This window comes from Haliotis cracherodii, unplaced genomic scaffold (genome assembly GCF_022045235.1).
Source record: "Haliotis cracherodii isolate W230 unplaced genomic scaffold, xgHalCrac1.p SCAF_3, whole genome shotgun sequence".
Lineage (NCBI taxonomy): Eukaryota > Metazoa > Mollusca > Gastropoda > Lepetellida > Haliotidae > Haliotis > Haliotis cracherodii.
The window spans coordinates 58,897,821-58,913,509 of NW_027266286.1; the positions used below are offsets into that span (position 1 = coordinate 58,897,821).

General features: G+C 42.4%; 1 protein-coding gene and 1 pseudogene across 1 annotated transcript; both read right to left on the reverse strand.

Moving 5' to 3' along the window:
• Positions 1 to 4,225: 4,225 nt before the first annotated feature.
• LOC139475578 (uncharacterized) lies at positions 4,226 to 13,910 on the reverse strand. Its single transcript, XM_071258767.1, has 6 exons — positions 13,750 to 13,910; positions 9,621 to 9,766; positions 8,140 to 8,196; positions 5,547 to 5,686; positions 4,752 to 4,896; positions 4,226 to 4,387 (listed from the first exon to the last, which is right to left on the reverse strand). The coding sequence occupies exons 1-6, from the start codon at positions 13,811 to 13,813 to the stop codon at positions 4,226 to 4,228; spliced, it is 714 nt and encodes a 237-aa protein (XP_071114868.1). The 5' UTR covers positions 13,814 to 13,910.
• Positions 6,224 to 8,102, reverse strand: LOC139474032 (dynein heavy chain-like; annotated as a pseudogene).
• Positions 13,911 to 15,689: the final 1,779 nt, after the last annotated feature.

Here is a 15,689-nt window from a genome sequence, read left to right on the forward strand (position 1 = left end):
ACCGGTATAGGTGTGAAGTAACAAAAATTATCTATAAAACATTTGTTACCTCAAACCTGTAAATGAGCATTATACATGCATATTAGTATAACAATTAAATTTTATGGTTTTATTTTTTTCATTAAAAGAGTTCTTATCATTGAGATGTCAAAACATGCGCTTCAAATAAGTAAGGGATGTAAGGGACATAACTCCATCTATTTCTATTTTTATAACAACTCGCTTTTAAGACAAAACGAAAACGGCCGAGTGTGTCACCGTATTAGTTCTATTTTTAGAATATGCACTGTTCAACGTAATCTAGCAGTATAACAGAATTAACACTTTGAGCTCTCTCCTTATAAGTTATGCTAGGCACGCCGTAACACTACCAATCCTGTTGTCGTTTCACTTCCTGGTTGAGGAAATGTGAGGTATAAGTGGGATAAAGTGAGTACACAGAACAAAAAGACCCATTCTAACCATTCCCTGTATCTTATATTTACTAACTAGAATGCTGAGAAATAGGGTCCTCTGCCTATAACACACGAACAGAAGGGTATATATATATATAATCCAGGTGTCGAGCGATGGTAGGCTTGTGAGGGAAGGGAAGTAACTCTCAGCTAATTTTCAGGGTTTCCTTTGGTACATTATACCACAGGACCATGTATAATACACGTTAAGGTTATGGCCTTTGACTTACGTACACCACGGTACCAAAGAGCTTATCACAGGAGCATAACGTTAAACCATGGTCTATAAAACCTCCTCCATTATCCCGTATTGCCCACACTTGGCGTTGTATACTGTGATAAACTCTCGCGTGATTCTCGACAGCGGGGAAGGGCGTCTCCCGTCCATCGATCTACCCAAGTCCATTGAACGACATTCTCAGTGAACAATAAACACTTGACACTGATGAAGATAAACATTTGAGTTTATTAAAGCAATATCATAGACTGCTGAAACTCCCAGGTCCCTTGAAATAGAAGCGATGTAATTTCAAATATTCACTGAACAAAAACATACAATTAAAGAAACACCAGTTGGTATGCTTGGAATGTTTATCTGAAAACAGTGAGTGAGTGAGTATGATTTTACGCCGCTTTTAGCAATATTCCATCAATATCACGGCGGAGGACACCAGAAATGGAACCCGAGTCCTCGGTGTGATATTTTATTTAACACTGATATCACGTGAAAGCTGAGCTTAACGGAGTACTGAGCTAAGCGCACATAAAATATATATTTCTACATTTCATCCTAATACAGTGTTGGTCCTGGGGACAAATTATCTCTGTGCAGTTGTTCAAATGTCCGCCGGTCTAGCAATACACCTCTCACGTTGCCCTACTGACAGGAGCTTGTGTGACTTCAGAAGAAGTTTCACAACTTCATAAATGGAACTGCAAAACTTTAAAAACACAAGTTCAAACCGAAGCAATGCTCTGCGCAGAAAGCCATATACGTCCACGACACAGCTTTTTGTGAAAGAAATGCGAAAACTACACGTCAGACATTAACACTGATAAAGAACTCCACAAAAATGCCACGACTGACCCCCGAGCGGGCCCTGGTAATGATAGAGATGGGAGCCTCCCGTGCCCACATTGATAAAACTTTTGGTTGCTCCCGTGTTGTTGTAACAACCTGATGCAACGTCACAGACAGGCCGGACATGCATCGGACAGACCAAGAACAGGCAGACCCAGGCTAACTACGTCCAATGAAGACATGTCCCCCCATAGATCACATCTGGGATGTCATGGATCGTCGTGTTCGACAGCGACCTCATCCTGTCAACGAGGTCCTGATCCAGGTCCTCCAAGAAGAATGGCCACGTATTCCACGTGACGTCATCAGACAAGTGCGCCGGAGAGTTTTTGCGTGTCTTTGATTGTCATACACGCTATTAATGTGACGTGTCATTGAACTTGAGCGAATTTAGATGGGTGCCCTTTGTCCATTACGCTGAAATCTTGGTTTTTCTACCCCACCTCAATTCAGTCAACAGTCATGTCAATTTCGGATGTTGTATGACAGTCATTAAAATGTTGGTTTCGTTGAGATTTGGATATTTCAAAATGTTTTACATCATGCATCTATCTTTTGGGGAGTTTAAACAAGAGTGATCTAAAACTTTCTTTTGAGTGAGTGAGGTTTTACGCCGCTTTTAGCAATATTCCAGCAATATCACGGCGGGGAACACCAGAAATGGGCTTCACACATTTTACCCATGTCGGGAATCGAACCCGGGTCTTCGGCGGGACGAGCCACGAGGCTACCCGACCGCCCCACTTTCTTTGACCGTCAGTTTAATTCAACAGAACTCCGAATGTGCGAATGAGCATGGAGAGTTAATGCTCACAGTGAACAGTATGTAAATGTTATTCCTCTTGTCATCAGGAATGCTACCTATTTATGGACACAACGCTTCCATGTCACAGCCTCACTATTAACAACGCAAACGGCATTCTGAAACTCCGACCTTATCGAGCGAATGTTTAGCATGCTTTTCATAAAAAGGTCCCCAAATCGCTGTACTATATACTAAAAAGGCTTAATGAGTGAGTGAGTGAGTTGGGTTTAACGCGGCTTTGAACATTATTCCAGTTATATCACGGCGTGTCAGCTTAATGTTGGAGGAAAGCCTGAAGTGATGCAGGTCTTAGACGTTTACCACTTGGGTGAAACCCACGAGCACGGGTATGGTGCTGACAAACCTAGAAACATAATCGGGGCGAACCAGGATTCGATCCCACAATCATAGGATTCTGGCGTGCCCAAGGGACGCAACTCTGCACAGCGCATGAAAAGGCTTAACAACAACAACACAGATACACAATATTACTCGACTTTCAGAGAGAAATTTAAACTTCCGGGCAAGAGATAGATTACACCCATGTTTGAAGCTGGCTAAAAATGAAATAAACAAAACATTGTTATTCGATGGAAATCTATGTGATGGCGATTGGCGATATTACATGCTTCATATCAATGGGTATCTCACAACAGGTGACTGTTTTCAACCTTGTAACGTCAAATCCAATTTTCAAATGTGTACTTTAGTTGCCCGGCAGTTTACCTCCGACTAATTCGCAGACCTAGCAAGTATCATATAAGTCAGTATAAAACGCCACAGTGAATGAATACGTGTAGAACGAGAGAAAACAACAACATTTGAATGTGGGAAAGCCACAGGTCACCCAAGATGCAGACGTTTAATTACCAGTTTGATGAAAGCCAAAAGCACGGTTGAGGTGTTGAAAAACCGAGGATCATAATCGGGACGAATTTTGAAGACGAATCCACGGCCGTGGATCCTGGCAGTTGAGGGACGTAACTTTTGACAGAAAGGTTGGGTATTTTGGACCCATGTTCATTTAAAGAGGAGTTTTATGAGGTGATCTGTAAGATCATATGCAAGATGTACAGACACGCTGATGATGTGACCAATATTATAATATTATATGTATATGCATGTCGACAAACACATTTGTTGCAGCATGATAGCGTGTATCAATTGTGTTGGTGTTGGAGATTTTACGAGCGCTTTAGGAGGGGCCGGATTTCGCACACGCAGTGTCAAGATGCAAGCGATATAGAATCAGCTGAGAAAAAAAGCCAGGTCACCTGGTCACATCTTCCCGACGCAAGGGGAAAGTCCAGTTCCCAACCCAGCTGAACTTGACTGCGATTGTGGAGTTATATTTTGGCTGGATTAACGAGACTATTCATAGTCCAATCGCGGAATCGACTTCCGGTTCATAAATAAATTGGATTTCAACGTGCAGATTTCAGTCGACTGCAGGATTTGAAAAAGATGTGTCGTCAACTTGGCGTTGACAGATATTTCACAAATCTTTTCATGTTATTAATCAAGGTGCTCACGTGATTTGATGTATTTTGCGAGGTGAGATCCGTTTTATTACAATATACATCTTGATCATCGATCAGATCGACTTCACTGGGCGCCGCCATTTTGCTTGAAAGAAACATGATTATTGCAAGTGATACGACAGGTGGAATCTGATTGGTCGATAGAAGGGACATAGATGGGACATAACCCGTAATAGCCATTGGTAGCGCTACGATCGAGCCCAGAAATTCAAGTCCAGTTCGGCAAGAGTGGAAACTGGACTTTAAGATAGATTTCGAAGATGCCTGGTCATTTCAAAACAAGCTTCTGACGAGAAACATCAGTTTTAGTGCTGGAGAGTAATCGACCACATCCTCAGGTGCACTAGAACATGTTGGTGACAAGGTTAGCGTTGTCGTTCGTCTGGGGTTGATACTCCACCTGGAGGGGAGTGTAGCCCATCGGGGCCGTCCGTATCATCCCCGGCTTCAAGCCGTGGACGACGGTGGTGGTCACTGGGGATCTCTGGATGATGATGCCCACGGGCTGTGAAGAAAGTGAAGTACAGAGTGAGTTTGGGTTAAAGCGTCGCTTAGGACAGTTACATCACGACGTGTCAGGCTGGAGACATTTAAGTGATGCAGGTGTTAGGTGTTTAAAACGTTGGTGAAACCAACGAGGCTGAGTATCGCGCGGACAAAGCTAGAAACATAATCAGGGCCAATCGGGATCTCACCCATAATATAACGTTTCTGGCACACCAGGGTCTTCGGCGTGACGAGCGAACCCTTAAACACTAGGCTACCCCACTGCCCAAACGCCTCTTAGAAGATATTCAATCAAACCATATTCCGATGTTTACAGCTGTTCTACTGATGTCGTCGTAGAAACGTGTAAAGGGACCGCTTACCTCGCGTCTGCAGCCGAGCATGCCGGACAGGATAGCGCCGATAAGGGAGAGAACCCATGCTACGACAAAGACGAGAGCGAGAACGATGGTCATGGTGTAGATGCTGCGCATGTCGTCACAAGTCATTGAAACGGGCCCAGAATTCCTGCAAAATTCCATATCACAATCTATCATAATGGACAGTGTATGAAGAGTCTTAAAATTGCCTGTCTCCACGATAATGGTTTGGAATATTATCCTTCTCCTGCAACGTTTTTACAACTAATCCCTACTTTACTCTGTATGAAGGCCAAAGTCCCATATACAAATAACAGTTTACAAGAATATCATTGGCAATATATAAAATTATAAACATTGTTTAACACATACTTTCTTCTTTCATACGCAGGATAAATATACAGGAATAGGGATTTCATTTGTTAAGGATCTTTTGTGGCAATTTTCTTTTTGAATATATGAATATTTATATGAGTGATACATGTCTTTGGTAATTACTAAGGTCATATAGAATGATAAGTAGCACATGCAAGTGAAAAATAACATTCTTCCTTTATACAACGATCACAAAAAGGACACTTTCTCATGCATTTGTCGATTTGTTGTGCCACCTACCTTCATTATTTCTCAATCGTAATGGTCCCCATCTAAACTTCACAATAATATTTTAAAATGTAAATCCCTTATTGCATAAAGATACTTTTCTGTTTCTAACAAACTTTTTTTACATTTTCTTGAGAGGTTATATATCAACCAAGAAATGAGAAGTAAACACAAATGTTTACAGATTAGACTTACGAGCACTGACATTTACTTCCCATGGAGACACACTCGCTGATGTCGGTGGTGGCGAGGCGCAAGAAAGCCAGCAGCCCAACCAGGGAGGACAGCCCCATGACGACGAGCGAAATGATGCTGAACACCATGTGAGCCATGTACTGTAGACAATAGAACACCATGTGAGTGATGTACTGTAAACACTCGAACACCATGTGAGCGGTGGACTGTAGACAGTAGAACACCATGTGAGTGATGTACTGTAGACAATAGAATACATTGTGAGTGATGTACTGTAGACAATAGAACACCATGTGAGCGATGTACTGTGGACACTAGAACACCATGTGAGTGATGTACTGTAGACACTAGAACACCATGTGAGTGATGTACTGTAGACACTAGAACACCATGTGAGTGATGTACTGTAGACAATAGAACACCATGTGAGTGATGTACTGTAGACGCTAGAACACCATGTGAGTGATGTACTGTAGACAATAGAACACCATGTGAGCGATGTACTGTAGACAATAGAACACCATGTGAGCGATGTACTGTAGACAATAGAACACCATGTGATTGATGTACTGTAGACAATAGAACACCATGTGAGCGATGTACTGTAGACAATAGAACACCATGTGAGTGATGTACTGTAGACAATAGAACACCATGTGAGCGATGTACTGTAGACACTAGAACACCATGTGAGTGATGTACTGTAGACAATAGAACACCATGTGAGTGATGTACTGTAGACACTAGAACACCATGTGAGTGATGTACTGTAGACAATAGAACACCATGTGAGCGATGTACTGTAGACAATAGAACACCATGTGATTGATGTACTGTAGACAATAGAACACCATGTGAGTGATGTACTGTAGACAATAGAACACCATGTGAGCGATGTACTGTAGACAATAGAACACCATGTGAGTGATGTACTGTAGACACTAGAACACCATGTGAGCGATGTACTGTAGACAATAGAACACCATGTGATTGATGTACTGTAGACAATAGAACATCATGTGAGTGATGTACTGTAGACAATAGAACACCATGTGAGTGATGTACTGTAGACAATAGAACACCATGTGAGCGATGTACTGTAGACAATAGAACACCATGTGAGTGATGTACTGTAGTATACAGGACACCATATGAATGATGTACTGGAGTATATAAGACACCACGTAAGTGATGTACAGGATTATATAGAATTCAATGTGAGTGATGTACCGTAGACAATAGAATACAATGTGAGCAATGTACTGTAGACAATAGAATACAATGTGAATTATGTACTGTAGACAATAGAATACATTGTGAGTGATGTACTGTAGACAATAGAATACAATGTGAGTGATGTACTGTAGACAATAGAATACAATGTGAGTGATGTACCGTAGACAATAGAATACAATGTGAGCGATGTACTGTAGACAATAGAACACCATGTGAGTGATGTACTGTAGACAATAGAATACAATGTGAGTGATGTACTGTAGACAATAGAATACATTGTGAGTGATGTACTGTAGACAATAGAATACAATGTGAGTGATGTACCGTAGACAATAGAATACAATGTGAGTGATGTACCGTAGACAATAGAATACAATGTTAGTGATGTACTGTTGACAATAGAAACAATGTGAGTGATGTACTGTAGACAATAGAATACATTGTGAGTGATGTACTGTAGACAATAGAATACAATGTGAGTGATGTACCGTAGACAATAGAATACAATGTTAGTGATGTACTGTAGACAATAGAATACAATGTGAGTGATGTACCGTAGACAATAGAATACAATGTTAGTGATGTACTGTAGACAATAGAATACATTGTGAGTGATATACTGTAGACAATAGAATACAATGTGAGTGATGTACTGTAGACAATAGAATACAAAGTTAGTGATGTACCGTAGTTAATAGAAAACAATGTGAGTGATTTACCATAGACAATAGACTATCATGTGAGTTAAGTACTTGGGGTATAGATAACTTTATCCACAGACCCCTGTTTATTTTTTTTAGATTTGTCACAGCGAAAAGTGCTCAGTTGACTCATGTTTCTTTGGATATACCTCAGTACATCATGTAATGTCACCTTTACACAATTCCTCCTTCATGAGTGAGTTGGGTTTAATGCCGCTTTTATCATTATTCCAGTTATATCACAGGTGTCAGCTTAATGTGGGAGGAAAGCCCGAAGTGATGCAGGTCTCAGACGTTTACCACCTCGGTGAAACCCAGGAGCACGGGTATGGTGCTGACAAACCTAGAAACATAATTGGGGCGAACCGGGATGCGAACCCACAATCATAGGTTTCTGGCGTGCCCAAGGGACGCAACTCTGCACAGCGAATCGCGGCGCCTTAGACGACTGGGCCACCCGTGCCCCCCCCCCCCCCCCCCGTGTCGGTTTGTTGTATCGCCCAATACCACCATTCATACACCAACATACACAGGACGGGAAGCAGCACGAGAGTAATCAAAGGTCCCAGAAAGTCGATTTTACATTGATCTGATGTCTAATTTCATAAAATGTTAACATTTCGACTATATCAGTTTGACTTGTATCTTGAACTTACTACTCCTTTCTGTTTGACGAAGGCGGAGATGAAACCAATCAGGCCTGGGACAACGTACTGAAATAGTTGAAGAGCGTGAATCATCAATCTTGCAGGTAACGCCAACCTTCCGTGAAACATCAACCTTCTAGAAACGTCAACATACCGTGAAACGTTAACGTCAACCTTCCGTGAAACATCAACATACCGTGAAACATCAGGGTCAGCCTTCCGTGAAACGTCATCCTACCGTGAAACGTCAACCTTCCGTGAAACATCAACATACCGTGAGGCATCAGGGTCAGCCTTCCGTGAAACGTCATCCTACCGTGAAACGTTAACGTCAACCTTCCGTTAATCACCAACATACCGTGAAGCATCAGGGTCATCCTACCGTGAAACGTCAACCTTCCGTGAAACAGCAACATACCGTAAAATGTCATCCTTCCGTGAAACGTCATCCTTTCCGTGTGATCAAGAATGTCATTACTATTTGTCCGTTTAACCATCGATCTCAGTTGATTGGCTGATTATACTAAGAGTTCGGAAAGACATATCACCTGGGCACAGAGTTGACAAATGACTGAAGGAAAAGGCCAAGGTGGAATTTTTACATTGATTTGTAAGTTTATAAATCCAAACAGAATTCGTGTTTGCATTTGGAGTGAATCTTGTTTAACGTCAGTCAACAATATTCCAGCTATGAAACGTCGGCCTATAATTTGTGTTTGTTTGTTTGTTTGTTTGTTTGTTGTTTAGGGCCGCACTCAGCAATATTCCAGCTATATGACGGTGGTCTGTAAATATTCGAATTTGGACCAGACAACCCAGTGATTGATATCTTGAGCATCGATCCACTCAATTCGGATACGATGACATGCATCAACCAAGTCAGCCAGCCTGACCACGCGATCCCGTTAGTGGCCTCTTACGACAAGCATAGTCACCTTTTACTGCAAGCATGGGTTGTTGAAGGCCTATAACTAATCAGTCTTGTTCAGATAAACCAGTGATCGGTATCATGAGCAATGTCCCATGTCGTCGGGGTATGATGACACGCAATAAAAAAAATTACAGAGTCTGACGACCCGTTCCATATCAATCATCTTTTAAAGCAGAAGATACTGGGGGTCGCTTCTATTCCCGAATCCCCACGGGGATGCGTATACCTTCGTCACAAAATTTACTGTCTATAACGTGGCCATGTTGAACTCACGTGAGCATATTCGATTAAATGTAATTCAAATATAAATACGTTCAGCTAATTTCAACTAACCCAGAACTCTATGACGTCATTGGTACTTATATAGGGCATCAAGAGCGTTTGTAGGAACCCGCAATGAAGGCTCGTAAAGATACGTTATTCCCCTGACACGAATATACAAATATTTGGGTATACGCATAGACTGTGCACTCTTAAACCCAAATGGAAAGTCCCAACATGGTTGTTTTGAACACCCCTAAACCAAATTGGAAATAAATAACGATTGCACAGTACTTACAAACAAGCCAAGCATCCATATCGGCGACGTTGCGTAGGGAGATACGCGTCGATGGCTGGTGGTGTCGACGATGTTGCTGACGTCTCCCTCGTCATTTCTGATGAACTTTCGAAGTAATGCACTCGTCACGCTGCTGATGATAACTCCTGAAGAACACACGGAGGTGCAAGGTCACAATCAACATGAGTGAGTGAGTGAGTTGGGTTTAACGCCGCTTTTAACAGTATATATCACGGCGTGTCAGCTTAATGTGGGAGGAAAGCCCGAAGTGATGCAGGTCTCAGATGTTTACCACTTCGGTGAAACCCAGGAGCACGGGTATGGTGCTGACAAACCTAGAAACCCACAATCATAGGTGTCTGGCGTGCCCAAGGGACGCAATATCGCGGCGGGGGACACCAGTAATGGGCTTCACACATTGTACCCATGTCGGGAATCGAACCCGGGTCTTCGGCGTGACGAGCGAACGCTTTAACCACTAGGCTACCCGACCGCCCCTCAGTAACAATTAGGCATACTGAACCTAAATAATGTAAATTCTTTCAATCTCTTGAGAGGTAAAGTAAGGATAAGATATATGGATGAACAGTTTCTTTATAACAATTAGGAGCAACGTTGCAGGGTAGGTTCTAACACCACACCACATCACTTGCTTGATAACGGTGTTAGAACGTACACCGAGACGCCTCTCCTAATTGTAATTAAGAGGTTGTTCATGAATATATCTCATCCTTGCTTAGTACTCCTACTTGTAAATGCCTCTCATAAACGTTCTGGAGAGGTTATTGGAAACATCTTCCATAGTTGTCATGTGCATGTTCCAGAACACCTCACTATTTCCGGTGTTGGTTGGTTTGTTTGTTTGTTTGTTTGTTTGTTTGTTTGTTTGTTTAACGCCGCACTTAGCAATATTCCAGCTTTATGATGGCGGTCTGAAAATAATCGAGTCTGGATCAGATAATCCAGAGATTGACATCATGAGCATCGATCCATGCATGCAATTTGAATACGATGACAGGCATCAACCAAGTCAGCGAACCAGACACCCGATCCCGTTAGTTGCCTCTTACGAAAAGCATAGTCGCCTTTTACGGAAAGCATGGGTTGCCAGCTCGTGAGTGAATATTGAATATTGCTCATGATATCAATCGCTGGTTTGCATATTCCAGATTAGATTATTGACAGGCCGCCGTCAAGTAGCTGGGATCCTTCTGAATGCGGCATAAAAACACAGTTGACCTTCAGTGCTGGCTGCGCTACAGTACCGGACCGTTTCGTATTCCCTCAAAGGGCAATGTATCTAGGTCACAGATGTGTTTTCCGGTTGCAACCACACAATGACAAGAGAATACTTCCGCAAAATGTCATGAAACATTACATAAGATTTGTTTGTTTGTTTGTTGTTTAACGCCGTACTCAGCAATATTCCTGGTATATGAGTGCGGTCTGTAAATAATCGAGTCTGGACCAGACAATCCAGTGATTGACATCATGAGCATCGACCTACGCGAGCCTGACCAACCGATCCCGAAAGTCACATCAAACGACGAGCATATTCGCCTTTTACGGCAAGCATGGGTTGCTGAAGACCTTTTCCAGCAATAACAGGATGGACTGTACTACACCGGGCCAACCAGGGACCATGGGGATACATTGACAAGAACATCCAGGTCATTGACCCTTGTCACATGGCCCGTTTTAGTCGACTCTTATGTCCAGTGTAGGTAACTGGGCACCCGCGGAGACGCTAGTCTTTCCATACACGTCTATCAGTCACGGATATGTACCGGACTGAGTTACTTTCATTAATCCGTGTCGGACACAGTGATGATTATCGTGTCTTCATTCAGCTGGTTTTAAATCATAATGTTGCCCTTCAAATACAAATAGCATTCAAGACAAGCTTGTGTTATTCCGGGACATTCGTGACCAACTCGTGTTATTCCGGGACAAACCTTGCAGGTTACGGAAAGGGGCGAGTTGTGACGAATGATATAGATATAAATAGGATACTCGTAAATATTTGCAACGTTAATAATGAAAAAAACGTTGAAAAAGGACAGACGCTTCTTTGATTCTCCATATATTACAATAAACACATGCAGAGAATATCATAGAGGTTACCGCATTCCACATTGTTGAAAATAGAAACACTGTGCTTCACGACTCATCCGATAAATATGCAAATGAGATGGTCCAGCATGTACACCTCTTAAGAACTCCATGCACTGATTCAGTGTCTACTTGCTCAATATACGGCTGCCTAACGTTCGCAATAAGTTTAGAAAGGAGTTTATCGATGCGTTTGTCTTTCTGTACATGGCTTCCAGTACTTAGGCACAACATGACAATGGGTGCTTCACTACAGCACTGTATCCATACGCGGTGACAAAAGTGAGTAGGTGAGTGAGTGATTTGGGTTTAGCGCCGCTTTTAACAGTATTCCGGTTATATCACGTGTGTCGGCTTAATGTGGGAGGAAAGCCCGAAGTGATGCAGGTCTCAGACGTTTACCACTTCGGTGAAACCCACGAGCACGGGTAGGGTACTGACAAACCTAGAAACATAATCGGGGCGAACCGGGATTCGAACCCACAATCATAGGTTTCTGGCGTGCCTAAGGGACGCAACTCTGCACAGCGAATCGCGGCGCCTTAACCGACTTGGCCACCCGTGTCCCCAGTACGTGGGTGACAATACGTCTTCAATGTCGATTATTTTATAATTCTGTTTATATGATAAAGAGATTGTTACCCTTGCATATGCTACAGTTACTCTACGGACATACACACTTGGCTAATCCCTACTTCTCTCGCTAGGTGGTGCTGGATTACCAGTGACACTAGGCTTCTTATAAAACACATTGCAAAATATTCCATACACTTCCATTCATGACAATATATTTGCTTTTTTTCCAAATTATATCCATACTTACAGAGGGCATCGCCCTTGAAGATCCGGGTTAGAATTGGTCTTCAGCAACCCATGCTTGTCGTAAGAGGCGACTAACGGGATCGTGTGGTTGGGGGATTTCATTTTATCCCATTTGCGTATATCGATGCTCATGAATCACTAGATTGTCTGGTCCAGAATCGCTTGCTAATAGACCGCCGTCATATAGCTGGAATATTGCTGAGTGTGGCGTTAAAACGAAAGAAACCAAAGAGAAGTACAGGGGCACTGGCGATACGGGCGGCACAGACGTACATTACGTCATACGTCGCTCGCAACAGGTGCGCTCTGACAACTACAGGGACCTTTGTAAAGTAATCAATTAATCGATAATCGAAGATGAGGTAATAAGATAATATTTGTAAATAAATAAAAGCGACAAAAACATATCCATTATCCTATGAAAATGTCCGATAAAAGCAGAAATGTGTTTTCTTTATGTTTTATTACTCATGATAAAAAAAAACAGAAAGAAAGCTTAACTTCCTGTTTCAATAAGGAAAATTACTTTCAACTTATAAGGAAGTTAATATTATCTCGACACTAAAATCTATTATTTAAAATACAGTTAAAATAACCCATTCTGGCATGGACGAGTCGCGATTCAACGGTATAACAGTCACTTTACAATGTAGAACAGTTTGCATTATGAGAAACGATCCCCCTAGATCATCGAAAGGTTAGATCATCGAAAGTGCATTAACATATAATACTGTACTGTTGCACTGTACGAGTGGCGCAGCGCCGTTTTGAAACCGTTTGTGTTTTCACTGTTGGCCTATTTTCTGAATAAAAACGTTCATTAACATCATAAAACTGGATTGCTGCCTCCAGCCTCCAAGTTTATTTAGCTGTCCTTGCAGACGGTAGCCCAGTCTCTGGTCACGCTCAGCTGCGTAGTGTATCATCCGGGTACTCACGGGGAAAAAAACAGTAACAAAGGCAACAACCAGTCCGGAGAATTGCGTTAGATCAGTGTCCCTTTAAAAACAAACAAATTAGTACGTTAAAAGTATACTTGAAAATTTTACTTGAATAATTCCTTTATTACATCCCAGTCGGGCTCCGACTTCGTGTGACACTCACACTGCGTTGTGAATCACCAACATGTTGCTGACGAGGATGTTCTCCATTTTAAAACAAAGCACGATGACGTTTTTCAAGTCTTTATACTCACCGAACACCAAGACTATTATTGATATGATTCCGTTTGCAGTATTTTGTCCATGTCTGGCTGCCATGGTAGGGTACTGCTATGTGTGAGTGGTGCTTCCGCCCGTCCTCCTGGCAAGCTGATCTGATCTGGAAACTGAACCCGGAAAAACAGGGACATACAACCTCACAAACGCCTCGTTATCGTTCGTTTCCGTAACTACGTATATCCCATTCGTCACCACTCGCTTCTTTCCGTAACAAACAAACAGAAAGAAAGAACCCGAGAAGATCTGGGTTAGAATAGGTCTTCAGCAACCCATGCTTGCTGTAAGAGGCGACTAACAGGATCGGTCGGTGAGGTTTGCTGACTTGGTTGTCATCGTATCATCAGTATACTAACGGAAAAAAGTAACGCCCCTACAGACATGGTAACAGGAGACAGAGGGGTGGTGTGGCAACTCAATAACACTGTAAATATCGGGAATGACCACCTTTTGCCTTAATGCGGCACATTCAGGGCACCAGATGCTTGAAAACAGCCTGGGGGTGTTCTTCCAAATCTTAACCAAAGATTGTCCCTACTGAGCTAGTCCGGCTAGTTCTGGTCCTGTCGTTGGCATCGTTGCATCTAACCCAAGACATATTCTATGGGGGAGAGGTCTGGAGAAACAGTCGGTCAGGGCAGTCCAGAAATGTTATGCTGCCTCAAAACGTCTGTTACAACACGTGCAACATGTGTGCGTGGATTTTCCTGCTGCAAACGTGAGGTTACGTCCCTGCATTTAGGTGGAAGGGTAGAACGTGATTTCGAACGATGTCGTCCCGGTAGCGTCACCATCGCCATTACCAACGATGATCCGTGTTCTCCCAAGAGATGTGATGTGTTTGAGTGCTGTTTAACGCCACACTCAGCAAAATTCCATCCACATGACGGCGGTCTGTAAATTATCGAGTCTGGGCCAGACAATCCATTGCCCCGTAACAAGTTTCCAACGGAAAATAACTGATGATAAAATATAACCTCTCGTCTTCTTTCATCCTTTGGCGACATGTGTGGCCAGGTCTTTTACCATATAGTTGCGTTGATGAGCTTGCCAGGATCTTGCCACGAGTTCGAATCCCGGAGCTTGCCACGAGTTCGAATCCCGGATTGGTACTGATTATGATGTCTGGTTTGTTAAGGGATTTGGGCTTTGTTCCTAGACTAAGCTGACAGGCTTGGAAATAATTTAATTTGTGAGGATAAACGGGCTTGATAGAGCGATTTGAGCTTATTAAATTTTCATATTTTCAAATATAAGTTGATAAATTTCAATACGAGAGCGATGACAAACTTTTGAGCTTTCCGTCCTTTATGATGACCATGGCAAGTTGAGTCGATACACGGGCAGCACGATTTGTCAATAAACAGCAGCATGCATTTAACACTTGCATGATAGCTTGTCGTCATATACAATACATTTCTCGTTATCAAAAAAGCTTTCACAAAAACCTTCAACATAAAAGAAGACCGGCACAATATTTACATCTATTCCTATACATGGTTCCCATGGCAATAACGCGTTTCAAGACTTGGTTTATAATAACAAGGGTTAACTGGGTGCTCAAAGGAACCGCTGAGCAGTTCCGTCCCTATTCAAGTTGTACCAGAACCGTTTGTGGTACCAGAACCCAATTATGATCGTGGCTGTGGTCAAGGATGGAATCTCTCAAGCACGCCGTATTCAACCCCAAACCGCACACTCCTGAAAGCCTGATGTATAAATAATTTGAATACTTCAATAACCGATATAATTAATCTCAGCAAACAAAAGTAAAATGGGGAGAGGAACTTTGGGAAGCGCTCATAAAATCCTTAAACAGGGTCAGCAAGACGAAGCTGGAAAGCTTGACGGCGAAATAAAAGCCATTTTATTTTGACAACGAAGGTTGAATTCTTTATACAATACACGATCCAGAGGC